The sequence below is a fragment of the Leptonychotes weddellii genome, chromosome 6 (genome assembly GCF_054177405.1).
Source record: "Leptonychotes weddellii isolate Sample4059 chromosome 6, ASM5417740v2, whole genome shotgun sequence".
NCBI classification, from domain to species: Eukaryota; Metazoa; Chordata; class Mammalia; order Carnivora; family Phocidae; genus Leptonychotes; species Leptonychotes weddellii.
In genome coordinates, this window is record NC_138374.1 from 24,496,416 (window position 1) to 24,522,228 (window position 25,813).

Below are 25,813 nucleotides of genomic sequence, written 5' to 3' on the forward strand. Positions count from 1 at the left end.
GTGGGGGCAGAGGAAGGGTGAGTTTTGTTGTTTGTTTGTTTGTTTGAGAAAGAATCTTGAGCAAGTTCCACGCCCAGCACAGAGCCTGATATGGGGCTCGATCTCACAAACCTGAGATCATGACCTGAGCAGAAATCAAGAGTGGGCCGCCTAACTGAATGAGCCACCCAGGGTTTTTAAGAGGTTATTTTCCTGTTTGTTCAAATACTACTGCTACGTTCCTTTAGATTTCTGGACTAGTTAGGTTTATGTGCAGAGATTAGTTAAGATCATTGTGTCTTTGGAACTAGAGCAGGCCTAGGTTTTTCGCCTCTTGAGTTCATTATTTGTGTTTTTGTATTTTTCTGTCTGTTTGGTCTTCTATAATCATCAGCCAAGGAGGTGTAGGATAGGCCATATTGTTGAAGCTTTATTGGAACATACTGCATTCAAACCCAAATGAAAAATGTTTCCTAAACTTGTCTAGCTGTTTAGCATAGAAAATATAAAAACAGTAGGTTTGGCTTTGAACACCCTAAAGAAAATGTTTGATTTAGGTACAACTGTTAAGTGTCTGCTTTAATATTTGGAATCCTGTTTTTTATGTAAGCTCTATGCCCATTGTGGGGCTTGGAATTCAAGATCCCGAGATCAAGAGTTGCTTGCTCTACTGATCGAGCCAGACGCCCCTTGTATTTTTACTCTAAAATGAGCTGCTAAAGGGATGCCTGGGTGGCGCTAGTTGGTTGAGCGCCCGACTCTTGGTTTCAGCTTGGGTCTTGATCTTGGGGTCCTGAGATTGAGCCCCATTTCTGTGCTGGTCTCCCTGCTCAGCAAGGAGTCTGCTTGTTTCTCCCTCTCTCTGCCCCTTCCTCTGCTTGCGTGTGCATACGCGCTCTCTCTCAAATAAAGGAATAAATCTTTTTTAAAAATGAGCTACTAAAACATCTTGGTTTTTTTGTTGTTTTGTTTTACCTTTTCTAGGTTTCTCAGTTTGGGTGCAGGTCATTTGCCTTGCTTTTTGATGATATTGATCATAATATGTGTGCAGCAGACAAAGAGGTATTCAGTTCTTTCGCTCATGCCCAGGTCTCCATCACAAATGAAATTTATCAGTACCTAGGAGAGCCAGAAACTTTCCTCTTCTGTCCCACAGGTATTGTATATAATAGCTTTATATTTAACTAGTCTTAAGATTTTTTTAGAATTTATTTTAGAGAGAGTGGGGGGAGGGGCAGAGGGAGAGGAAGAGAGAGTCCTAAGCAGACTCCACACTGCTTGCAGAGCCTGCTTGGGGCTCCATCTCACAACCCTGAGATGGTTTCAAAGAATCCTGTATGGGTTTTACTGTGTTGTCCCCTCTCCCTTTGGTGGAATTATTTTTCTAGAAGACGTTTCTCAAGGCCTTACACTAGAGAAATTTTAGGGACTAATAAATGGCAACTGAACAAGCAAAAGATTTCATGTATTTTTAGTGCTGGAAGTATCTGAACAGTACATTTTCACGATTGAAGGAAGGATAGTATTATCAAAATGAAAAACTAGAAAAAAGCAAATTTACATTGCTTTTAACTTAGTCACTTCTCATTTCCTCCTACTTGTTCCTTTTTTCTGCCTGTGCATATCTGTATCCTTTTTCACTCTTCCCACTTCCATCTGGACTCTTATTTCCAGTAGTCAGCCTAGAAAACTTGCCAGTTTTTCCTTCTTTCCCTCCCCTCTAGGTCCTTCCATTGAAAATATATTAGCCTCTCTTAGTTCCCTCTCAAAATTTGGCTTATAAGAAATTTCCCCCTGACTTGATTTCTTTTTCAGGAAGAGATAAATAAGTTCTAAGAAACTTTAGTCTGAGTTTATTTAACTTTGTGTGTATGTCTGTTTTCAAGTACTATGAACCGTGAACCTTATCTCAGTGGTCTGATACTACATGAGTACTCAGATAATGTTTAATAAGATTATGTGGGAAATACTTAATTCACTGCAAATTACAGTTTACTTGCAGTTGAATACTAATAGCCATGGGCATAATGTTGCATTCTTTCTGTTATGATATTACCAATTTGTTCTATTTGGCCTCCTAATTGTTATTGAGAAATGTAGGCAGTTCAGAAGTATGTAGAAAATGCTAAAAATTCCAATTATTTCTTTAGTAAAATTGTGTTTTTAGTGACTGTAGGGTAATAAGGATCGGTCTGTATTATTTGAGGAAGAATATCAGATTTTATGAATTGAGTCACTTTTATTTTTTTGAGTTGATTCTTTAATGAACTACCCACTTCGGAATTTAGAATTGATAAACATTTTTCCCCCATTTAAAAACCCATGACCATTTTATTCCTGACTATTTTACTTAATTTTCCCTCCTACATTCAGAATATTGTGGCACTTTCTGTTACCCAAATGTGTCTCAATCTCCTTATTTAAGGACTGTGGGTGAAAAGCTTCTACCTGGAATTGAGGTGCTTTGGACAGGTAAGTCTTTAAGATTTACACAGTAAAACTTTAGATAACTAGAACTTAAAAAAATTGGTTGTTCTGCTTAATTGGATACTTTTTGAAAACTGAGCCTGAACCAGAAAACTTTGTTGTTAAAATTCTCTTTCTTTTATGAAGTATACATTCTTCATTTAGTATAAAAAACATCTCTGAGGATTTTGCAGTGAATCTGAGTATTGGTTGTTGATAAATAATAGGGAACTGGACTAAAGGATATTGATCTCAGCCTTAGGAGAGTATTTTATTTTATCAAATGAAAGCTATCATGCTGGATTGTCAGCTAGTAATCACTGTGTTGTATTATAATGGAAAAAAATTGTTCACATGAAAATTTGTTTCTTAACGTATCAGTTTGAGGAAGCCTGCACAAATCTCTTATCTTTTTACTACTATTTCCATTTCTAATAATGTGATCTGAGGGAATACTGGGGGCGGTTGGGTAAAACTGAGTAAAAAGACATGTTGTGTTACTTTGAAAAGAAAAATTGTTAGAAAGTATATATATAACAAAATACAATAAAATATTGAATGCAGTATATTTTGAAGAGTCATGTTTGAGGGTCTTTTAACAAATGGTCATCATTATTTCTAGGTCCCAAGGTTGTTTCTAAAGAAATTCCGGTGGAGTCCATTGAAGAGGTTTCTAAGATTATTAAGAGAGCTCCAGTAATCTGGGATAACATTCATGCTAATGATTATGATCAGAAGAGACTATTTCTGGGGCCATACAAAGGAAGATCCACAGAACTCATCCCACGGTTAAAAGGAGTCCTTACTAATCCAAATTGTGAATTTGAAGCCAACTATGTTGCTATCCACACCCTTGCCACCTGGTACAAATCAAACATGAATGGAGTGAGAAAAGATGTAGTGATGAGTAAGTAGACAACTTTGGGGGGAGAGGTGGAGTTAACTAGAGCTGTTGGCAAGTATGTGTTCCTTTGTTGTCATAATTTAAGAGGTTTTTAGAGTGTGTTGTTTAGTCCTGTGAATGAGATATATATGTGATTAGAAGAAGGGCTGAGTGGCTTTGGACAAATTATTTAATAACTTCTTGGGCTCAGTTCTTTGCTTCCCCTTTTCCCCCAGTTCTTTGCTTTTTTTCTTTTTCTTTTTCCCCAGTTCTTTGCTTTTAAAATGTGACTTAGTCTTTGAAGTCTGAGTACTAGACAAGTAGTCTTTGAGTGTTCTTGTTATCCCTAGAATTATTCTGATTCAGTTTGTGTTTTCTGGTGATTTTTATTAAATGGGATATTTAATTTAATTTATTTGAGAGAGAGAGCATGAGCACAAGCCTAGGGAGGAGCAGGCAGAGGGACAAGCAGACTCCCCGCTGAGCAGGGAGCCTGATGTGGGACCCAAGACCCTGGGATCATGACCTGAGCCGAAGGCAGATGCTTAACCGACTGAGCCTCTCAGGCACCTCACATTCATTGACATTTAAACACATATTAAGATGTGGCAAGTGCACCTTCCTGGCACTAAGATGCAAAGAAGAAAGTAGTCCCCACTTTTGAAGAACATAGTCTGGTTTTGAATAAAGCATGTAGGCGACTGTGCTGTGGTTTGATAAATGCTGAGGTAGTTGTCTACAGAGTGCTGTGGGAATACAGAGGAGAGACTGTTTATTTCTGCTAAGCAGAAGTGGTGGTAAGAAACAGTCTCATAGAGGAGGGAGTACTTAAACTGCATCAAAGTATGCGGAAAGGTTGCTGGGCCTTAAAGTGTTGGTGGGCAAGAGATGAAAACACCGGACACTGAAAATTTGAAGTTACCTGAATTTTGGCCCATTTAGGAGGTGTGGAAATGTCACATTATGATGCTTTGGGTGTGGTATGTAGTCATATAGTCGTGTTTTTTCCTGAGTTCTGTACTACTACTTCGAAATCTGTTTATTGGGATAATACCTCCCATTAAGGCTCATTGTGGATCTCCCCATTAAAAAATAAAATAAAATTTCAGTCTTCTCTGTATATATGGCGCCTACCTCCTATATCTCTTTTTTCAAAGATTCCATTTATTTGAGAGAGAGCACAAGCAGGGGGAGCAGCAGGCAGAAGGAGAGGGAGAAGCAGGCTCCCCACTGAGCAGAAAGCCCAACGTGGGGCTCGATCCTAGGACACCGGGAATCATGACCTGAGCCAAAGGCAGATGCTTAACTGACTGAGCCACGCAGGCTCCCACCTCTACCTCCTACCTCTTTTAAGGCAGAGCATGAAGCACATTAAGGAGTAGTAGATAATTAGCCAAACTGGGCCATATGCAGGGAAATATGAAGGAAAGCTAAGAATAGGAGGGTTTTGGATACTAAGCCAAAGAGTTCAGACCTTATTTATTTATTTATTTTTTAAGATTTTATTTATTTATTTGACAGAGAGAGGCACAGTGAGAGAGGGAACACAAGCAGGGGGAGTGGGAGAGGGAGAAGCAGGCTTCCCGCGGAGCAGGGAGCCTGACACAGGGCTCGATCCCAGGACCCCGGGATCACAACCTGAGCCAAAGGCAGACGCTTAAGGACTGAGCCACCCAGGCGCCCCCAGACCTTCTTTTTTCTAACACTATCCTGGTTCAGAGCTTCATTATGTGCTTATTATCTGTGCTCATATGTGGGTACTCTACTGATTTTTCTCTTCCCCCCTCAATACAGTTATTAATTTGCTTATTATTTTTTCGTAATGATTTGCCCATTAAGTTATAAGCTCTGAAGGGTTGGGAATGTTTTCTTTATGGAAATCATAGTGCCTTAAACCTCACATTCCCAATGATTGGTACTCAGTGAACATTTATGAATGACTTCCAGTGATTCTAAACTTAGTGTTCCGTATTTCAAGTGGGATGTTACATGCAGCAATGCATTTAGATGACTTATAGGTGAAGTGGTTCAGTTAGGTTGTGTTTGCATTTTTATGTTTAAGTTTTGTTCTTTTTCCTATTCTTTGTTTGTCTAGTTGTACTGTAATAACTGGTGTTTTGCATTTGTTCCTCTTATCAGGAGGCTTTTGTAATCAAAACTGTTTTTTGTGTTCTTTCTCTTTTTTTTGCAGCTGACAGTGAAGACAGTACTGTATCGATCCAGATAAAGTTAGAAAATGAAGGCAGTGATGAAGATATTGAAACTGACGTGCTCTATAGTCCACAGATGGCCCTAAAGTTAGCTTTAACAGAATGGTTGCAGGAGTTTGGTGTACCTCATCAGTATAGCAGTAAGTTTGGCCCTTTTAAGGGAGTTAGATCATATGGTTGAGTCCTGAAGTAAAGAACATTTGATGTGCCTATCATAGGCCCACCAAACAAAATTTAGGAAGGGATCTAGAGAATAAGGTCTTTAAAATCTTAACTTTTGGTCTTAAGTAGGTTTTATCTTGATGGAATGCTGATTTGTTTTAAAAAGTCTTTTTTGGAATAATTGTTTTTAGATCTAGATCTTCAAAAGAGAAGATAATAATACGTGTTGGCATATTTAGGGGATGTTTATCATGTTTCTTTTTTCCTCTTTTCCCTCCCTACCTCCCTGATGGTTTAGAGAAATTGCACTTTTTTTTTTTAAGATTTTATTTATTTGACAGAGAGAGAGAGAGCAAAGTAGGGGAAGCAGCAGGCAGAGGAAGAGGGAGAAGCAGACTCCCCACTGAGCAGGGAGCCCAATGCGGGGCTCAATCCCAGGATCCTGGGATCATGACCTGAGCCGAAGGCAGCCGCTTAACGACTGAGCCACCCAGGCGCCCCATATTGCACTTTTCTCAGGGCTAAGTATTATTTGGAATCTCAAATTGAGGTTCCAGTTACAGATACGATAAAACATTTCTCAAAAGACAAATATCATATGATCTCACTGATATGACGAATTTGAGAAACAGGACATTTGAGAAACAGGACATCATAGGGGAAGGGAGGGAAAAATGAAACAAGACGAAATGGAGAGGGAGACAAACCATAAGAGACTCTTCTCTCAGGAAACAAACTGAGGGTTGCCGGAGTGGAGGGGGGTGGGAGGGATGGGGTGGCTGGGTGATGGGCATTGGGGAGGGTAAATACTACGGTGAGCACTGGGAATTGTGTAAGGCTGATGAATCACAGACCTGTACCCCTGAAACAAATAATACATTGTATATTAATTAAAAAAATAAACATTTCTCTAGATCTGATTTGTTCTATTTCTAACTCTGATTATTTTTGTGGTAATTTATCTTTGTAGGTCGGCAGGTTGCACACAGTGGAGCTAAAGCAAGTGTAGTTGATGGGACTCCCTTAGTTGCAGCGCCCTCTTTAAATGCCACAACTGTAGTTACAACAGTTTATCAGGAGCCCATTATGAGCCAGGGAGCAGCCTTGAGTGGTGAGCCTACCGCTTTGACCAAGGAAGAAGAAAAGAAACAGCCAGATGAGGAACCCATGGACATGGTAGTGGAAAAACAAGAAGAAACAGACCCCAAGAATGACAATCAAATACTAACTGAAATTGTTGAAGCTAAAATGGCTGAGGAATTGAAACCAATGGACACAGATAAAGAGAGCATAGCTGAATCAAAATCCCCAGAAATGTCAATGCAGGAAGATTGCATTAGTGATATTGCCCCTATGCAGACTGATGAACAGACAAACAAGGAGCAGTTTGTGCCAGGTCCAAATGAAAAGCCTTTGTACACTGTGGAACCAGTGACTTTGGAGGATTTGCAGTTGCTTGCTGACCTATTCTATCTTCCTTATGAGCATGGACCCAAAGGAGCACAGATGTTAAGGGAGTTCCAGTGGCTTCGAGCAAATAGCAGTGTTGTCAGTGTCAATTGCAAAGGAAAAGACTCTGAAAAAGTGAGTATGCTTAATTTATCCTCTTCTCTATCCTGGGTGGGTCCCCATGCTGATGATATGGAGGAAGCCTTTAATGAGTATAACTCTGAAAATTGACCACATCTTAGAATATGCTCTGTAAAGTGGATGTGGACTCTGCTGATTCTGGTGCATAGAGTTCCATAGTTTGACCTTGGAGTGAGGAATGAAGGAAACTCATCACAGTTGATTATTTTAGAAATGTTTGTCAGTTTGGGGAGACACAGACTTACTGCGTATCTGAAGAGTTTAAGCCCAGTGATCCTTTAATGTTTAGGATATGTTGCAGGTACCTGATAATACAAACAGTTTATAATTATGTTTTAGGTTATTTTGTTTTTTCTTGCAGTTTTTTGAGTCATATTTTTATTGATCTTCAATAGATTGAAGAATGGCGGTCACGAGCAGCCAAGTTTGAGGAGATGTGCGGACTGGTGATGGGAATGTTCACTCGGCTCTCCAATTGTGCCAACAGGACAATCCTTTATGACATGTACTCCTATGTTTGGGATATCAAGAGTATAATGTCTATGGTGAAGTCTTTTGTACAGTGGTTAGGTAGGTGCACCAGGAATAATCTCTTCCTCAGATATATTGTCCCTTAAAAATGAAAAAAAAAAAAAAAGATTATCCCACAGGGAGAAAAATATTTAAGGAATTGACAGATTTCCATCTCTTTAAATTCTTTGCTTAGATTTCTTTCAAAGGTATAGCCATTGTTGGCAAACTTGAGATGCAAGTCTCCGTAAATACATCAAGCACATTGATTTTTCTCCCTTGGGCTAATTCAGCATAAATATCTTTAAAATGTGTTAGAAAAGTACTGACTTTAACTTGCTCTGACTGAATGCTTCCTGGATGGAACCCTATATAGCACTTTTATCTGATTTGGAGATGAGACACTATGAATTGTGACTGTAAGCTCTCTGCTGCTTGCTGTGTCGTGGTAACATTAATTGCTGTGTTTAACAGAACAATTGCTGAAATGACCTAAGGGGCCTGGCAAGAGGAAGCTATCCTCCCAGCCCTGTGCGCATGCGAGCTTTAGTGGTAGGCTATTCTGGTGCTACTTGGTATTATTTCACATGGCTTTTTCTTTATTCCTCTACCAAGTAATTGGTTTTAGCAGGGGATGAAAATTGCAATCTCCTGAAAATTCTCTCCTTAATTAAATGGACTTCTGTATGTCTCTTTTGAAAACTGATTTTTTTTTTTTTTTGGGAAATTCTCAACAAACTTGGTAAAAAGCACCAGCATGGCCAAGTTTCTCCAGGGACCTCATTTCATTTCCAGGTTTTCAATCCAGCTATAAGGAATATGTAATGGACTTATATACAGCACACAGCAGGCAGCAAGGCTAACTGACATGTCATAGTTTTCATAGTAGTCACAAATACCGTGATGGGTTACTTGGTCTTTGTTGTGAAACAGTTGTGTGAAACATTGTGAGCTTAGATTAAGAGTAGTAGCAATGAGATTTCTCACCTTCTGCCTATATACTTTTGGACTCTTTTTTTTTAAGATTTTATTTATTTGACAGAGAGACACAGTGAGAGAGGGAACACAAGCAGGGGAAGTGGGAGAGGAAGAAGTAGGCTCCCCGCGGAGCAGGGAGCCTGGTGCGGGGCTCGATCCCAGGACCCTGGGATCATGACCTGAGCCGAAGGCAGACGCTTAATGACTGGGCCACCCAGGCGCCCCTGGACTCTTAAATATTAAAAAAAAATAATAGGTTTCCTTTGACACAACTAATTAGCAGTTAAAAGTAGTGTCTCTGTTAGTTTGAAAATAACCTTGAGTTTCTGTGTATTTAGCACAACAGCTAGAGAATTTTTACCTCTTGTTAAAAGGCTCCAAGCACCTCTTTTCTGTGATGTCTGTATTTAGGCTCAGGAAAAACCTCTATATTGGTTATTGGATGACAGCATTTGCCTTCCAGGCTTCTGGCCAGGGAGTTATAATTAAATCTCTTACAGGGATTTAAATCTTAACGTTTCCAGTGTGAAGTCTGGATTCTTGAGCTTGGGAAAGTATCATTTAAAACATTTGATATTGAACTTTTAATTCAAGAATTATTCAAAATTAAATTCTTGATTATATACAGTATTGTTTCTATTTCCTCTCAGGTTTTATTTCTGTACTGTGCAAATATGGGGCAGCTTTCCCAAATTGTGTAGATAGCTACTGTACGAACTAAAGGTCAGAGCATCTTAGAAGCATTTTTTTTTTTTTTAATTTTATTTATTTATTTGAGAGAGAATGAGAGCACGAGAGGGAAGAGGGTCAGAGGGAGAAGCAGACTCCCTGCTGAGCAGGGAACCCGATGTGGGACTCCATCCCAGGACTCCAGGATTATGACCTGAGCTGAAGGCAGTCGCTTAACCAGTTGAGCCACCCAGGCGCCCAGAAGTTTTAAATAATTATCTTGGCATCCGCATAGCTTTACAAAAAGCTCATGACAAGGAGAGTATTTTCATGGATCTATAGTAATTTCAGGGAGTTACTGGTTAGAACCCTTTGTTTTCCTCCTCTCTCCAGTCCAGCTGGCATTCAGTCCTTTAAAGAATGTGGCTATGCAGTACTTTTGATTACTAACGACTTCTATTATCTTCTTCCCCATTGTGTACAGATGGGAGAATCCTCAGCACAAGTGTCTACTGCTATTGGATGGACAGCGGCAGATGTTCACAGCGCGTCATGATTAATTAGTTTAAATTGAAAGGTTCTATCTGTGAGGTAGCTCAGATTTAAGGGCAGTAGGCATGAACTGAAGTCACGTTTGCGCAGCGACTGAGGCATTAACCATGTTTTCATTTACACAGCTCTTCGTACATGCAGCTTTTTATTGTAATAGTTGGAAGTGCTAGTTATGTTGTAGTCTCAAAGTGGGGGGTAGGGGAAATTGGCTGATCTTAAAGTTTGAGAGTACAGTATTTTTCTGCAGTGTAAATTTACACTGACCTATGGAATGGGGCACATTCTCTTAGCCTAAATTTTGACCCTATTTCATATTTATTTTACAAATTTACATATTATGTATGTTTTCTTAAAGCACCCCTACCCCTAAAAAATGACAAACCTGGATATAATCTCTTAATGGGCCTGAATTGTGAACAAAAAATTGGTTTGCTTTGGGACTGTCTGACTAGCACACTATATCTTGTACTGATGAGACTGTTAACTTGAACAGGAGGTAGAATGCTGTCTTCAGATGGAAAAGAACTATATTGCGCTGCTTTATCTTGTCAGAAGACTAGGCAGGTGATTTTGATTTGGCCTCCAAATATTTGCTTTCAATTATTTCTTGTTGTTAGTTTCCTTTATTGCCTCTGAAGTTGGTTAAGTGGTGACCTTAGTGCTGACTTCTGGACCTTACACCCTGCCACTCTGTGCATGTGTTCAGTGCACTGCAAAGATTATAATGGTCAGTCAGAAGAGCCAGATACTGTCATACTTTTCAGAAAAGTATGTTTTAGCTCTGGATAAATTAGGAGCATCAGTTGGCTCTCCTTACCTCTTAGAATTTGTCTGACTGCTATTATTATTAGCCAAGTCTAAATTGGATTGTCCTTGTTAGAAAAAATAGTTTTAATTGTGTTTTGTTGTCAACTTACTGAACAATTTCTTTTGTTTATTCTGCTGACCTTAGTTTTCTGACAAGATTAATCCCCGCCCCCCCTTTTTCCCTTCCTTACCCTTCCTTGTAATGTAAAATGTGACTTCAGACAGGTTTAATTCCTTCATGGGCTGTGATAATAAAATGTCTTAACCTATCTCCTTCATTTCACTTCATGATTACTGTAATTTCACTACAGAGCAAGCAGCTGGCTTGATTTTTTTTTTTTTTTACAGCTGTATCTAGGGATATATAAACTTGACCCAAACAAACTTGAGACTGACTTCCAATAATTAAAGGGTAGAACTCTTTACAGTGATTATTCATTAATCAGAGGAAGAAACATTGGTATTGAAATTCCATTACAAATTAAAAAAAATTATTATCACAGCCTTGTTCTGAAACCCTGGATTATTATTGTTAGAGAGCTATTTCCACAAAGTGTTTGTTAGTGTGTTGGACGTTTGAGACCCCAGGAAATCCCCTTTCTCGTAACGTTCTCCGCTTGGATCTGATCTCAACAGGGTGTCGTAGTCATTCTTCAGCACAGTTCTTAATTGGAGACCAAGAACCCTGGGCCTTTAGAGGTGGTCTAGCAGGAGAGTTCCAGGTATCAATATGAATTCACAACTGAATTGACATTTTCTTTGTTTTATGAGAAACCTTATGTTGCGCATCAGATGGCTGGAAGGATTGGTCTGCCGAAGGCTTTCTAGTCCCAAATTCAATTTAGTTACATAGCTGGATTTTAAATCAAATTTTCCTCCTCTTTCACAGTAATTTCTGAAGGAGATGCTGCCAATTCCCCCCGCGCCTGCGAAGCGCAGCGGCTCTAGGTATACACTTCACATTGTTTCTTTGCAGGTCGCACACCATTTTAATCTGCGCCCGCAATGCACAATGCGCGCATGCTTGTCTGCCAGTGGAAACTCCATGAGCAAAAAGGATGAATAATTACGCAAGTGAATGGTGAAAGGACTTTTGGATACTTTCCCAATTATTTTATAAATAAAACTTGTACTCTAAAGAACAGCCTGTTAATGAATTTGAACAAAATAAGAAGCTTTTTTGGTGTTGAAATTTGTTCATGGACTTTTCAGGTGCTCTACTTTTCTCCCCCCAACAGGTGCTCTGCTGCGCACAGCAAACTGAAGCGCATTGCTTTGGGAATAAAGCGTCTCCTGGACAGATAACCCTCTTCAGACCAAACCTCTCCTCCTGACATTCTGTTCTGCCATCTTTTAGTACAGAGATGGTCTATATAAGATTGGTTTAAAAAAATAGATTTGTGATACTGGAATAGATTTTTTTTTTTACTATAAATTTAAATCTCCATTAATATGCCACTAAAGCTATGTAACTCAGTTTGGGTAATTTCTATTCAGAAGCACCCCCTTCCCCCAGCAAAGAGGTGTTTATTTTAGTAAAGCATAGTACACCCCTCTTCTTTAGGTCTGCCTGCAGTAGCCAGTTAATGTTAAGTTGGTAATCTGCAGTGCACACCCATTTAAAGAAATGGAGATCTTCCCAACACTAATCCATCTTCTTTTTGTTTCTTCCCACAGCGTTTGCTGCCAATTGATGGGGCAAATGATCTCTTTTTTCAACCACCCCCACTGACTCCTACCTCCAAAGTTTATACTATCAGACCATATTTTCCTAAAGATGAGGTAATTGTCTGCCTACGCACTTGGTATATGGTTATGGTGCTCACTTACTACTTTTCCTTTGAACTCCCTGGTTAAAAGAATCAGTTGTGGTGCTCTCTTTGCAGCAAAATTGGAACGATCCAGAGACGATTAGCATGACCATGACCCTTGTGCAAGGATGACACACAAACTGTGAAGCGTTCCATATTTTTAATTTTATTTATTTATTTGTTTAAAGATTTTATTTATTTATTTGACAGAGAGAGACACAGCGAGAGAGGGAACACAAGCAGGGGGAGTGGAAGAGGGAGAAGCAGGCTTCCCGCAGAGGAGGGGGCCCGACGCGGGGCTCGATCCCAGGACCCTGGGATCATGACCTGAGCCGAAGGCAGATGCTTAGACTGAGCCACCCAGGCGCCCCTAATTTTATTTTTTTTTAAAGTTTTAAAAGTTTTTATTTGAGAGAGAGCACGAGGGGGGGGACATCAGGAAGAAGCAGACTCCCTGCTTGAGCAGGGAGCCCGATGAGGGACTTGATCCCAGGACTTCAGGATCATGACCTGAGCCGAAGGCAGTCTCCCAGCCAACTGAGCCGCCCAGGTGCCCTATGTTCCATATTTTTAAAGGAAAAAAAAAAAAAGTAGTTCTATGTCTTCAAAAAGGTACTTGAGGTAGAAAAGTTAACTAAAACATCAAACACAGGAGGGGTGTTTTTTTTTTTTTTTTAAGATTTTTTTTTATTTATTAGAGAATGAGAGAGAGCACATGAGAGGGGGGAGGGTCAGAGGGAGAAGCAGACTCCCCGCCAAGCAGGGAGCCCGATGCGGGACTCGATCCTGGGACTCCAGGATCATGACCTGAGCCGAAGGCAGTCGCTCAACCAACTGAGCCACCCAGGCGCCCAGGAGGGGTGATATTTAAGGAAGAACCTGATAAAGAACTTAGACTCATAACATCTTGAGCTAAGTCCTTTAAGTCCTCTGTATGAAAATCAGCTAAATTGTATTTAGAGTTGGAATTAAGTTTGTCCAAATGATAAGTTATCCTTGACTGATTTTCTCTATTAGTAATTCTGTAATTTTCAGTTGTGAAGTATCAATAGGCTGTTGATAATCAGCTTACAGGAAACAGCAAGTCTGTTTAAAGACTAACATGTTTAAAACATTTTGGACATACACAAAACAGAGACTCAACAGCATTATTTGCTGCATTTTGAATTCACTGCTTAACTACCTAAAACTATCCCCTGTGAAGCAATTCTCTGTGTTTCCCATAACCATACTGTTTTCTACTGATATTAACAAATACAATTCTGTAAATAAATACTTAACAAAGCAAGGTGATATTTATGACAGGCCAGGCATTTTGTTATTCCCTATCCTAGAAGTCTGGTCTAACTTACGAGTCTATTGTTAAATTCTGTTGCTGTATTTCTTGCTTTGTTGCTTAACTAGATTATATTTTCAGGCTTCCGTGTACAAGATTTGCAGAGAAATGTATGACGATGGAGTGGGTTTACCTTTTCAAAGTCAGCCTGACCTTATTGGAGACAAGTATGTGATGAAGTATTTGGATTTGTTGGATTTGGGAGTAGCATTTCATAGCCAGGTTTATCAGGTTGAGGGGCAGTGATGACTAGAAATAAAGTTTCCTAGAAATCCCACTTTAGTTTTAATAAAATTTGAATATATTAAAGGGTATTTTCAGTTTCTTCTTACACCAGATGTAGTCTCCATAGATTGCCATTCAAGTACATTAGACCTACATCACTGAAGTTTAAAGTTTTGTGTTAGAAACTCATTCTGCCCTCTTTTTCTTCTGAGCAGGTTAGTAGGAGGGCTGCTTTCCCTCAGCCTGGATTACTGTTTTGTCCTAGAAGATGAAGATGGCATATGTGGTTATGCCCTGGGCACTGTAGATGTGACCCCCTTCATTAAAAAATGTAAAATTTCCTGGATTCCCTTCATGCAGGAGAAGTATACCAAGCCAAATGGTGACAAAGAACTCTCTGAGGCTGAGGTAATAACAGGTTTAGAGATTATACTACAGTAATTTTTCTTAAGTGAAGTAAGCAGATATATCTTAAAATCTCAGTGCTTTCTAAATTTCCTGTAAGAAAGAATTCTTGCTGCTGATTCTTAAGTGTGATACTTTTTTTTATATCAGACTTTTTTTTTTAAGAGATTTATAATTAATTTATTAGAGAGCATGTGTGAGCGGGGGGTGGGGGGAGAGCAGAGGGAGAGGGACAAGCAGAGCCTGTTCCCAGAGCGGAGCCTGACACAGGGCTGGATCCCATGACTCCTGAGATCTCGACCTGTGCCGAAATCAAGAATCAGATGCTTAACCAACTGAGCCACCCAGGCGCCCCCCACTTAAAAAAAAAAAAAAGGATTTATTTATTTTAAGGGGTAAGGGCAGAAGGAGAGAATGACTCCCCACTGAGCATGGAGCCCATTGGTTGCAGGGGCCATGGGACAGTTGGGGCTCAATCCCATGATCTGAGTTGAAATCAAGAATCAGACACTTAACTGACTGACCCACCCAGGGGCCCCCTTAAACATGGCATTTTCCATTGTTCCCTCAGCATGATGGAGTTTTTTTATTTGGAAGTGTTATAATACTTCCTCAAGTAAAAACAAAATATAGACAGAGAACCTTTTTTTTTTTCCTCCCTGTTTTGAAGCACCAAACTTAAATGGTCTCTTCCTTGGGGACTCAGGACAAGTTTAGGTAATTAAAATCTCTCATTTGCTTGGTTGTCAGGCTCACTTGCCTTCTCAGTAATGTATTTTTCATTGTAATAAAAAAACAATAGGGGTGAGCTGCTCTGAGAGTCTGTTTTCAGATACGAGCACTTTTTTTTTTTAAGTAAGTTCCACGCCCAGCATGGAGCCCAGTGCAGGGCTTGCTCTCATAACCCTGGGATCAAGACCTGAGCAGAGATCAAGAGTCAGATGCTTAACCAACTGAGCCACCCAGGTGCCTCCAGATAGGAGTACTTGTCATGTGTCAGCCCTGTCCCAACTTCAGTGAATTTTTCTTCTACAGTTACAGATATACATCAGCATATATATATATTTCAGAATAGTTCCTTTTTGATAATGTTTATGCTCAATAAATACTTTTAGATACATATTTGGAACCTTCTTTTTGTGACATTTATCTTTTTTCTTCCATGTTGTTGCTCTTTTCCTTTTCTGAAATTCTTTACTTCTCTTCCCCATACAAATGTACTTATATTCTCTTACAGTTTATTACTACTTTTTACCTTCTGCCCCTAGCCAGATGGCTGTGTTAAAAGAGGGTGGTGTGGATGGCCTCACTTACTCGGAATTACATAGATATTATAACTACAGTGTACTGATGATTGAGCTGTTGATGTTTTACTGTTCCAAATCTGATAATTATAGTTTTCAGCATAGGAACATATAAAGAATAACCAGGGTGTCTACTACAACATTTTTTACATGCACATTTTGTGCAAGCAATACAAACTTAAATTTTTTAAAAATTTTAAATATTTTTAGATTTAGCAAAGATAATACAGTTTCTGTATGCCCCTCACCCATTTTCTACATTTGTCCAAGTCTTAAGAAACCAACTTTAGTGCATTATTATAAATTCCACATTTTATTCACCTCTTTTTCCACTAATGTCCTTTTTTTGTTACAGGATCCAATCCAGGATACCACATTACCTTTAGACAAACTTTTAAAAACAAAAATGCTAGAGTTATAAGCTAATTAATTCTTCATGTGATAATTACATAATGACTGGAAGAGTTATTGAATGTTGTTCTCCTTTTCCTATTGCTGGGTTCTATAGTTGGGATATAGATACATAATGACTAGGTGCTAAAAGTCAAGAGATTCTTTCAAATTTTTACAGAAAATAATGCTGAGTTTCCATGAAGAGCAGGAAGTGTTGCCAGAAACTTTCCTTGCCAACTTCCCTTCTCTGATAAAGATGGATATTCACAAAAAAGTAACTGACCCAAGTGTAGCCAAAAGCATGATGGCTTGCCTCCTGTCTTCACTGAAGGCTAACGGTGAGTACGTTATTTGTGTAGTTGCTGGTGTTTGGGCTAAGTGGGGACAGGATAAAAAGTAAATACGGTGAATTTACATTCCCTTCCCCACCATTTATGGTTTGGCTTCTGAATTATTAGTGGTGTGAGAATTGCATGTGTATTAATAATTGGAAAATGCTCCTTTGTTACACTATAAATGCTTGTTTTGAGCTCCGTTGAAATGAGACATGAACACATTGAGGTTAAATCTATTTTGCCAGGAGACTCACTATGATAATTGAAAATTAAATGAACCTTGGGGAGAAACTTCATTTAGGAATGCAGAGTTGCCAATTTTTTTGAGTTTGTTTGCCAAATTCAACCTTCAGAAATACTTTGCTTTATATTAGTGGTATGAAAACTTTTTCTGTAAAGGGCTGGATAATAAATACCCTAGACTTTAAATTATTTATTTATTTATTTATAAAGAAGATAGGAAGGGAAAAAAGGGGGGGAAATAATTTATTTTATTTATTTATTTATTTTAAAGATTTTATTTATTTATTTTGACAGAGACACAACGAGAGAGGGAACACAAGCAGGGGGAGTGGGAGAGGGAGAAGCAGGCTCCCTGCCAAGCAGGGAGCCCGGGATCATGACCTGAGCCGAAGGCAGATGCTTAACGGCTGAGTACACTCTATGTCCAGTGTAGGGCTTGAACTCAAAGTCACATGCTCTACCTAGTGAGCCAGCCAGATGCCCCTATATAATATATTCGTTTTTTACACAACCTTTAAGAAGTGTAAAAAACTATTTTTAGTTCTTGTCCAATACAAAAATGGACGGCTTGTTTGAGACCAATCCTTAGAGGGTTGTTGATACATGGGAATGCACTTATTTGCATCTTTGTATCATTTGAGTCAGTGGTGTCCCCTTTGTGGAATAATTTAAACAACTCTGAAGATAGCATAATTCTCAGTATTGTGCTTTGGACAGAATCACGCAGGTATATGAGGTATGTCTTAGAATATACAACATACTCTGATTATATTGGCTTGTGACGTAGGCTGGAATGGCCTTTGCCCTTCAAAGGTACTTTACATTAAAAACATTAAACAGGAGCGCCTGGGTGGCTCAGTTGTTAAGCATCTGCCTTCGGCTCAGGTCATGATCCCAGGGTCCTGGGATCGGGCCCCATATCGGGCTCCCTGCTCCACGGGAAGCCTGCTTCTCCCTCTCCCACTTTGCCCTGCTTGTGTTCCCTCTCTCACTGTGTCTCTCTCTGTCAAATAAATAAATAAAATCTTAAAAAAAAAAAATTAAACAGAGGTATTCTTTGCCTTGCTCCATGTATTTTATTTTGAGGTTTCTTAGCCTTTTCCTCAAAAGATTTTCTTTCTGGGGAAGAGTTTCACTGACAGTTGAATTTTTTTTACATTGAGGTATTTTTGACAGTTAAGAATTGTATATATTTAAAGTGTACAATTTGATGATTTGAAATCGCGAATAATCACATTCAAGCTAGTTTAACCATATCCATCACTGAAGATAGTTGCCACTGCAGTATTTGGTATTGATAAATATTAATATTCATTGAATATTAATATGAATTTTAAAAATTGTGTTATGAAATTTAGGAGCTGTTATAGACAAGTTCTACTATCATCTATTTGAAATATATTAAAAATTCATCACAATTCCTAGCCATGATTCGAACTGACCTTTACATTTTTGAATATTTGTTTTATTTCTAGGCTCCCGCGGGGCTTTCTGTGAAGTGAGACCAGATGATAAAAGAATTCTGGAATTTTACAGCAAGTTAGGCTGTTTTGAAATTGCAAAAATGGAAGGATTTCCAAAGGATGTGGTTATACTTGGTCGGAGCCTGTGACATTTGTTGGCACTTTGAACTATCCAAAAGTCTCTTAACTTCACCTGGTGGGTGGTGGTTGGGGTCTTCATACAGTTGAGCCTCTGGAATGGCAACAAATCAGCCAATTGGGATTGGAAACGAAGACTGTGTAAAACTCACCAATCACACTTTGAGATTACTCACTGGTTGGAAGATAGTATTGATGCAAATCCTGTTTGAAACAGATGTGGGCCTCCTTTCTGGGTCTTGTGTTAGGTGCCAAGACCTCTATATGGGCTTATAGGGAGGGGGTCTTCAATAAATGTAGTCAGCACTGTGTTCTGCATCCAGTGTGGTTGCATTTCTCATCTAATAAGAGTAATCAAAATCATTTGTCATCCTCTTTGGCTTATTGAATGAAATGTCTTTCATTCTTTGGGGACATGTCAGAAATGAGAAAGATTTAGTAGGTTTCAGAGGCTTCAGGGTAGAGATTCCAAGTGGGATGATTGTTGGCATAGTTTTAAGATGAATAAATGATTTTAATTTGGGGCAGTTTTTCTGCTCTTTGTAAAGCCATGGCCAATTGTCTCTTGTAGTGACCATTGGTTCAGGCATGTTGTGCTTTTGTAGGGACAAATGTGCAGTTTGTGGCAAAAGCTTAAAAATGGCAAACTTGTAAATTTTTGTATATAAACTAGTTGTAACCTGACTTTTGTGTTCACTGTTTTTGTAATTTTTTTTTCCTTTTGAAAATGAAAGGGTGTGGTTCAGGATGGCACTTTGAATAATGTAAATCAGTGGAAGATGGATTTTCTTTACTTTTCCCTTTGTTTTGTTTGTTTTTTGGGTTGTTTTTGTTTTTGTTTTTGTTTTTTTTTAGAAGTTTTATTATTTTTGAAGTGCCTCCCACCTAGGGCTAGGCCATGACCACTTTGGGTACGAGAGCCTAACTTCATGGGACGCAATCTGTTGCAAGGTGCAGTCACTTCTGGAAATTAACCTCGATGCAGGTCAGCATGTGAAATGTTTTGACATCTGTCAAGTAGGGTTCAGGGACTGATTGGTCCCATATGCCCTGAGATCAGTTGTCCTTTAATGTCAAGACCTGTTACAACTGGTTTTATTAAATCAGAGTCTTTAATTCTTGCATGTTTGTATCTAATTTTTAAAAGAAACAATGAGCACACTTTAACCAATGACTTATGGTTACCCTTTTAAAACTTTTTCCTTTAACCACAGATTCTGAAAGCTCCATGTATTTTGATTTAGATTTGGTGTTTTTAGGGGTTCTGAGCATGAGGCTAGCAGGTAATCTCTGCAGGGTTCATTTTTTCATCATGGCTGGCTGACTTTTCCATGGATTCAGAACAGTATTTTGTTATCTTGCTTCCCTGCAGTTTTGTTAAATCGGCTGTTTTACTTTGATCTGAGGTGGGAGGGGCAAGGAGAAGGAAACCTGAAACATTTTCCTTCATGAAGTTCCTTCAGTGTGGGCTTGGAATCTTATCTTAAAGCATTGTACCTAGTGGTATCTAGTGACTTTCAACCAGGGCCTCTGAGTGTGCACTGAATTTGTAAGATGAAGGGAGGGGAAGAAGGAGACCTCTTCATTTTCAGGGTAGAAACCTTTAACTGATAGAAGGGTATGATGTTGGAAAGCTGGAACCAAGTTTGCATTTTCAAGGGCTAGGGGGAAGGGAAGATCTCTACAAAATACTGTTTAAAACAGCTTAGTGCCACTTGGTTGTCTCTTTTAAGTACATGTTGTACACTAGTAGACAGTTCTAGCATTTATCTGGAGGATTTCAGGGTCAACCTATGGAATCAGGATTTTTAGCAAGTTTGCTTGTGGTTTTATCTTGGCTTTATAATAATCATTTGGCTGGTCTTCTGGTCATAGATGCTAACTATGAAACAGATGTCCAGGCCTATACTTTCATCACTCTAGGATGGTAAAGTGCTACGCTCTCTTCTATGGTTATGAATATTTATTAAGGTTGGAATGACATTTCATTGATTGTTTAGATCACAGCTCAGTTCCTGTAGAAAACGAACTGTAAAACTATCTGAAGACCATGCAAGAGGCAAAATAAAACTTGAAGTGAATGTGTGTGGTGGTGTACTGTGTAAACCTACTTCTTGTTTCTGCCTGGTACCTTTTCTCCTGCCTTTCATGCCTCATCTATAAGCACGTATTCTCCACAGCTGTTCAAGTTAGGGGCTGCATCTTCCCATTCTCATCTTCAGCAAAAACACTTCCTTCCAGATTTTCCTCAAGGCAAGCAAGGTAAAAGATGAAAGTAGACTAGTCTTGGCCAAGCCACTCTCTTCCCACAATTAACAGCCTGGGCATGAGTTAGGGCAGCTAGTTTGAATGAGTTCCCTTAATCTAGTGGGATAAGGAGTACAGTTTCAGTTTATCAGATTCTTTGGTCAAAAGGTGAATGATGGGAGTTGGAGAGTTGCCCTGCCCAAACTATGTGACAGAGGAGTCTAAGGTGGAAGGATGTTTGGGTTGATTCGTAATAAGCTCCAAAACGTGCCTGCCAGGAGTAGCATCCCCAAATCTGATGTGATATCCTTTGCTAGCAAGCTCCAGCATCAGGGCAGCATCTGAAGCTTAATAAAGCTATACCTTCTGGATAGTAAACGTAAGGTTGTTAGAGCAGGAAGCATACTAGGAAGAGGACCGAGTAGTTCAAATAGAAAATACCTGTAGCTGAAAAGTCTTTCAGGATCCTCGGCTCTCCTGGAGCAAAGGCAAATAGCATGATTCCTTTGCTTTCATAAGAAAAGCGCTGCCCTGAAATTCGCCTTTACGAGGGGAGTTGGAAGTGTTTACACTTTTTTATCTATTCTCCCTTTAACGAAAGCTTACCTGGATCGGGGGAGTGGAGACAGCAGAGGGTGAGACGAACTAGAGAAAATGGGAGGCAGGAGCCACCTTCGGGAGCCGTGGTCATGGAAGTAAGCAAGGGTATTAACATTAAAAAGAAAAATCCATGCTTCTGTGATGTTACTCCCCGCAGTCCCGACACAACAGTCTGACCAGAGGCCGGACGGGCTCCCCAGGACCGGTTGCGCCCCGGTCCCTTCTCTCTCAAACGCCAGCGGCTCCTTTAATGGGCGGGGCCGGAGCCAGCGACGAGTCCCTCCGCTTTGTACGTGTCGGGGGCGGAGTTCCCAGACGGCCCTTGCAGCATGGCCGCCGGCGCAGCCGCCGCCTTAGCGTTCCTGAGTCAGGAGAGCCGAGCCCGGGCCGGAGGGATCGGGGGTCTGCGGGTCCCGGCTCCGGTCACGATGGACAGTTTTTTCTTCGGTATTGAAGAAAGGAGGGGATGAAGGTGGTGCTGGGGCGGTCGGGCAGGGCTGAACAGGAATGCAACGTGGGTGAACACGACGTGGGTGGGGGCGAAGGGGGCCCCCCCGCACGCTGCAGCCCAAGCGGAAGGGGGCGGTGCGACCCCTTCTCCTTGTGTGCAGGGAGGGGCCCAGGGCCGAGTGCCCCAGGTGTTCCTAAGAAGTGGGCCCGTAAATGGCCGGTCTGACCTTGGCTACACGTGACAGAGGTTTGGTGGAACGCTCAGACACACACTGTTACCTCTTCCAGGCTGTGAGCTCTCCGGCCACACCCGCTCTTTCACCTTCAAGGTAGAAGAAGAAGATGATTCGGAGCATGTGCTGGCTTTGACCATGGTGAGGGGCGGGGAAGGGTGGTGAATAGTTGGTCCAGAGCAGGCAACTCGGGGGGCCTCCACCTGTCCCCCCAATCCCTTGTACTCGGAGTCACCTCTTCCTGACCCCCACATGGGCGATTCCCTGGCTAGGTGATCCGGGGACCACTGGGGCGGGGCAAGTTCTAGGGTAGATGCCTCCACTTGTGGTGCCAACCCTTGTTTGGGGAGACCCAGAGGCCCTGTGTACCCTTCCCAGCTCTGCCTCACTGAGGGGGCCAAAGATGAGTGTAATGTGATAGAAGTCGTGGCCAGGAATCATGACCACCAGGAGATTGCAGTCCCTGTAGCCAACCTCAAGTTGTCCTGCCAACCCATGGTGAGTTCCCCTGCCATGCTGGGTGATGGAGGTGGGGGGTAGGGCTAGGGGTGGGGGTGAGGAATTGAGGACTGAAGGACTAACTCATCAGGAAGTTGGGCAGGCCAGGCCTTCATCCTTGTCTTCCTTCCAGCTCAGTTTGGATGACTTCCAGCTCCAGCCACCTGTAACCTTCCGCCTAAAGTCAGGTTCTGGCCCTGTGCGGATCACTGGGAGGCACCAGATTGGTGAGAGCCCTCTCCTTTGCCTCTAGTGGATTCTCCATCAGGTCTCCCCCACTGCTTCACACTCCTGCCCCATCCCAGACTTATCTCCTAGTGCAGGTCCCATACAGGCTATACCCTCCACTTTCTGTCCTACTCGAGCCTACCTCCTGCATGAAACCTGTCCCAACTTCTCCACCTCCATTAATGTGGTCTCCTTTAGCTCTCTGTCATCTTAGTATCTGAGGTTCTTCCCACCTAGATCATAAGCTCTGGGAGGTCAGGGTCCCTGCAAGCCTGGCACCACAGGGCATGAATAAATGACATATGGTATGAAGGGGGTCTGGCTTGAACCTCCTCTTTCTTTACTGCTTACATTTCCACCAGTTACTATAAGCAATGACGTTTCTGAGGAAGAAGAGAGTGAAGAAGAAGGTAGTGAGGAGGAGGAAGCTGAGTTGTGCCCCATCCTGCCTGCCAAGAAGCAGGGGGGTAGGCCCTAGCCTCCTTGGTGAGTTGGGGGAAGGGGTCCAGCAAGGTCTGGGATGAAGTAGGACAAGCAGGTTGAAGGCCTAGATGCTGACCCCTTGTTTGCTCTTCTCAGGTCAGCTAGCTACATGTGCCATGCACCATGTTCCTGTACAAGTTTCAAGAAATTTAAATGTGTCTTCTCCGTTGAAGAGGATGGGTGGGTGGGTGGGGTCTTGGGCTGGTGCTAGGAGAGAGGGTGGTCCTATCCCTCATAGAGCCCTGGTATTTTTCTAATCTTACGCCCTACCTGGGACTTCCCTTTTCTCCAGGATTGGGAGGAACTCTGAACTTCTGTCCTCACCCTCTCTCCCCACTTGCCTATGAGATTGGAGATCAGCATCTGAAGCTCAGGACTGCACATTTTTAATACTTTTTACATTTTTGGATAAAGGTTGAAATAAAGTGATGTGGAGTTTTTTGCAACTCATTTGTGTGGCTTCTTTACCTGCTGGTGTGGCATTCCCCTAGGGACCACCAGGTGGCACTGTGGCAGCATCGAGGGTGGCCCTGGGCCTGGGGAGGGTGAAGAAATGTGGGATCCTGCTATCCCTAGGACCCCGGGGGCAGGCCAGGCCTGGGCCCCAACTGCCTTGCTAAAAGAGAACCTCCCAACACCAAGCCCATTCCCAGTCCCTACAGGTGGGGGAGGGCCATCCCAGGAGGTTATCAGCATCCAAACAAGGGGCTTGGGCCTCTGTCAGCACTCAGGCTGATGGGCAGGGGGGCAGATAAGGGGGCTTAAGCAGTCCAAGGAATGTGCATCCCTAGATCCACGAAGGGGCTCAGGCCCTGAGAGGGCCTGTGAGGGGTAGGGCAGAAGCCAGTCTTTACTCCTCCTTCCAGTCTTACGGGCTGTCTCTGAGCGGGTCTGGGCCCTTAGAAACCTGATTCCGGGGGCCAGATGGAGGGGGCTGGCCAGATTGGGTGACAGGGAAACCAGAATCCGGGTGGCCTGGCATATGGGGGCAGAGAGGGGCTCCTGGGATTCAGCCTCCTGGGCTAAGGGGTTCCTGATTCCCAGCACATTGCCTGGTCTGGGGGTCTCTGGTGCCCGTAATCAGATGTTCTGAGGTTTGACTGCTCCTAAGCCAGGAAGAGAAAGGGAAGTACCTGGTGTGAGCATTCGTGTGTATGTGACCAACTCTGGGGTCAGCAGTTCAGCAGCTGTGTTGATGTGGGGTGGGGGGCGCGTATTTCAGTGTCCCACATACAAACAAACAAACAAGAGGTTAACTCCTGAGACAGCCTGGGGCCAGACATGCTGAGGATGGACAAAGTACAGTGCCTGGTGGGGTGTGGGGTGGTAGGGCCAGGCCCACTCTCTCCCACACTGTCTGCTGGGCAAATGAGTGAACAAGTGGGAGGGGTCCCTAGGTAACCCGAAGAGGCTGGTATTGGGGCAGGTAAGGTAAACTTTGGGGAGTGTCCCACAACACGGAAAAGCATTCCCACTTCAACACACATCCCTGGAGTAGGTTCCCCCCTCCCCGTGGTGAGAAGCTCTAACTTCCCTTTTCTCTCAAGTTGAGGATAAAGGAAGGTGATATCTCCCTGTGTTGCAGTGATCGGGGTCGCAGGCCCCTTTCTCCTCTCCAGGAGGGCTTTGCTGAAGTGCTTCCATCGGGAACGAGCGTGGTGGGCCCACCAGGCTCCAGACCATTCACCTTCCTGTGGCAGGGGTCCCGAGGGAGGGGGAATTGCAGCTAGCGCCCTCTGGTGGGCGAGATTGAAACCGCCTTTGGCCGTGGGCTCCCCACGCCGCCTTGCAGGGGGGCTACGTGAGTGATCTCGCCCGTGAGTGGCCTGGGGTGCCGAAGTTTAGGCAGAAAGCGAGGAGTAAGTCACTGAGGCTGACTGTATTGGTTCTTTGATTGATTGATTGATTCGTTCGCTAGAAGAGCTCTTGTTAGAGCCCTTCTCTTCTTCCTCTCACCCATAACCTCCAGAGGCCTCGGCACGTGCTTGGTTGGGGGCGCGGGAGACTGGCTGAGTGCAGCGAAAAGCCATCTCTGGGGGAAGCCTCCCCAACCCACCCATCTACGCCCTGTGCGTGGCCCAGCTCGGACATTTACCCCCTGCGAAGCCGCTGAGCGCTCATTGTAAGCCTTGACTGTTTGCTGGGTGGCTCTCCCCGCGACCCAGGCAGGCGCCGAGCGCGCTCCTGCCCGCAGTAGGGGCCCAATCCACATCTTCCCCTTCTTGCAGGACTTTCCCGGCCCGAAGAGGCGCCCGGCCGACGGAGCTGGGAACTGTTTTTTCTCCCTCTCCGCCCCGCCTCTCGGTGCCCCGTTCTGTCGGCTCAGCGCACAGTAGGAGCACTGCCAATTCGCTTTGGCCGGGAGCACTGAGGGATGAAGGCGTCCGCCGGGGTTTGCAGACTGCTGGAGGACGGGCAGGCCTGTATTCGGGGGGCGAGGGAGACGACTCCCAGGCAGCGGCCCCAAGTGCTTAACGTAGTCTCGGCGATTTGCATTTGAACAGTCGGTGGAGAGTCGGCGGCGCTTTGAACGCCAGGCGCCGGAGGCGCGCAGGGGAGCTCTCGGCAGTCCGGGCGGCCCCGCGCCGGCTGGTGTGGATGTGAGGGGCCCAGGG

The 25,813-nt window shown here is 42.5% G+C and overlaps 2 protein-coding genes and 1 non-coding gene across 5 annotated transcripts in view; all 3 read left to right on the plus strand.

Annotated features, from left to right (window-relative positions):
• Positions 1-20,544, plus strand: part of OGA (O-GlcNAcase) — a 28,812-nt gene extending 8,268 nt beyond the window's left edge. The window contains exons 5-16 of the mRNA XM_081822815.1: positions 964-1,135; positions 2,353-2,451; positions 3,068-3,352; positions 5,520-5,678; positions 6,671-7,284; positions 7,686-7,860; positions 11,443-11,528; positions 12,484-12,588; positions 14,035-14,120; positions 14,394-14,586; positions 16,459-16,618; positions 18,334-20,544. Of these exons, the coding sequence (XP_081678941.1) occupies positions 964-1,135; positions 2,353-2,451; positions 3,068-3,352; positions 5,520-5,678; positions 6,671-7,284; positions 7,686-7,860; positions 11,443-11,528; positions 12,484-12,588; positions 14,035-14,120; positions 14,394-14,586; positions 16,459-16,618; positions 18,334-18,470 (2,271 nt within the window). The 3' untranslated portion in view covers positions 18,471-20,544. The remainder of the gene's footprint in view (positions 1-963; positions 1,136-2,352; positions 2,452-3,067; positions 3,353-5,519; positions 5,679-6,670; positions 7,285-7,685; positions 7,861-11,442; positions 11,529-12,483; positions 12,589-14,034; positions 14,121-14,393; positions 14,587-16,458; positions 16,619-18,333) is intronic.
• LOC115940180 (U6 spliceosomal RNA) lies at positions 12,671-12,779 on the plus strand. The gene has a single exon (XR_004074976.1). It is a non-coding gene; the product is annotated as a U6 spliceosomal RNA (small nuclear RNA).
• A 1,050-nt stretch (positions 20,545-21,594) lies between the features above and the next one.
• On the plus strand, positions 21,595-23,644 carry NPM3 (nucleophosmin/nucleoplasmin 3). Of its 3 annotated transcripts, none has more exons than XM_006731095.3 (6): positions 21,595-21,753; positions 22,045-22,130; positions 22,368-22,487; positions 22,621-22,714; positions 23,078-23,201; positions 23,295-23,377. In XM_006731095.3, exons 1-5 carry the CDS (start codon positions 21,636-21,638, stop codon positions 23,191-23,193), a joined length of 534 nt encoding a protein of 177 aa, XP_006731158.1. In that variant the 5' UTR covers positions 21,595-21,635; the 3' UTR covers positions 23,194-23,201; positions 23,295-23,377. The 3 variants fall into 3 exon arrangements, with proteins under 3 accessions (XP_006731158.1, XP_030881514.1, XP_006731159.1); XM_006731096.3 differs by lacking the exon at positions 23,295-23,377 and adding an exon at positions 23,491-23,644 and having other exon boundaries at positions 21,596-21,753; XM_031025654.2 differs by lacking the exons at positions 23,078-23,201; positions 23,295-23,377 and adding an exon at positions 23,491-23,644.
• Positions 23,645-25,813: the final 2,169 nt, after the last annotated feature.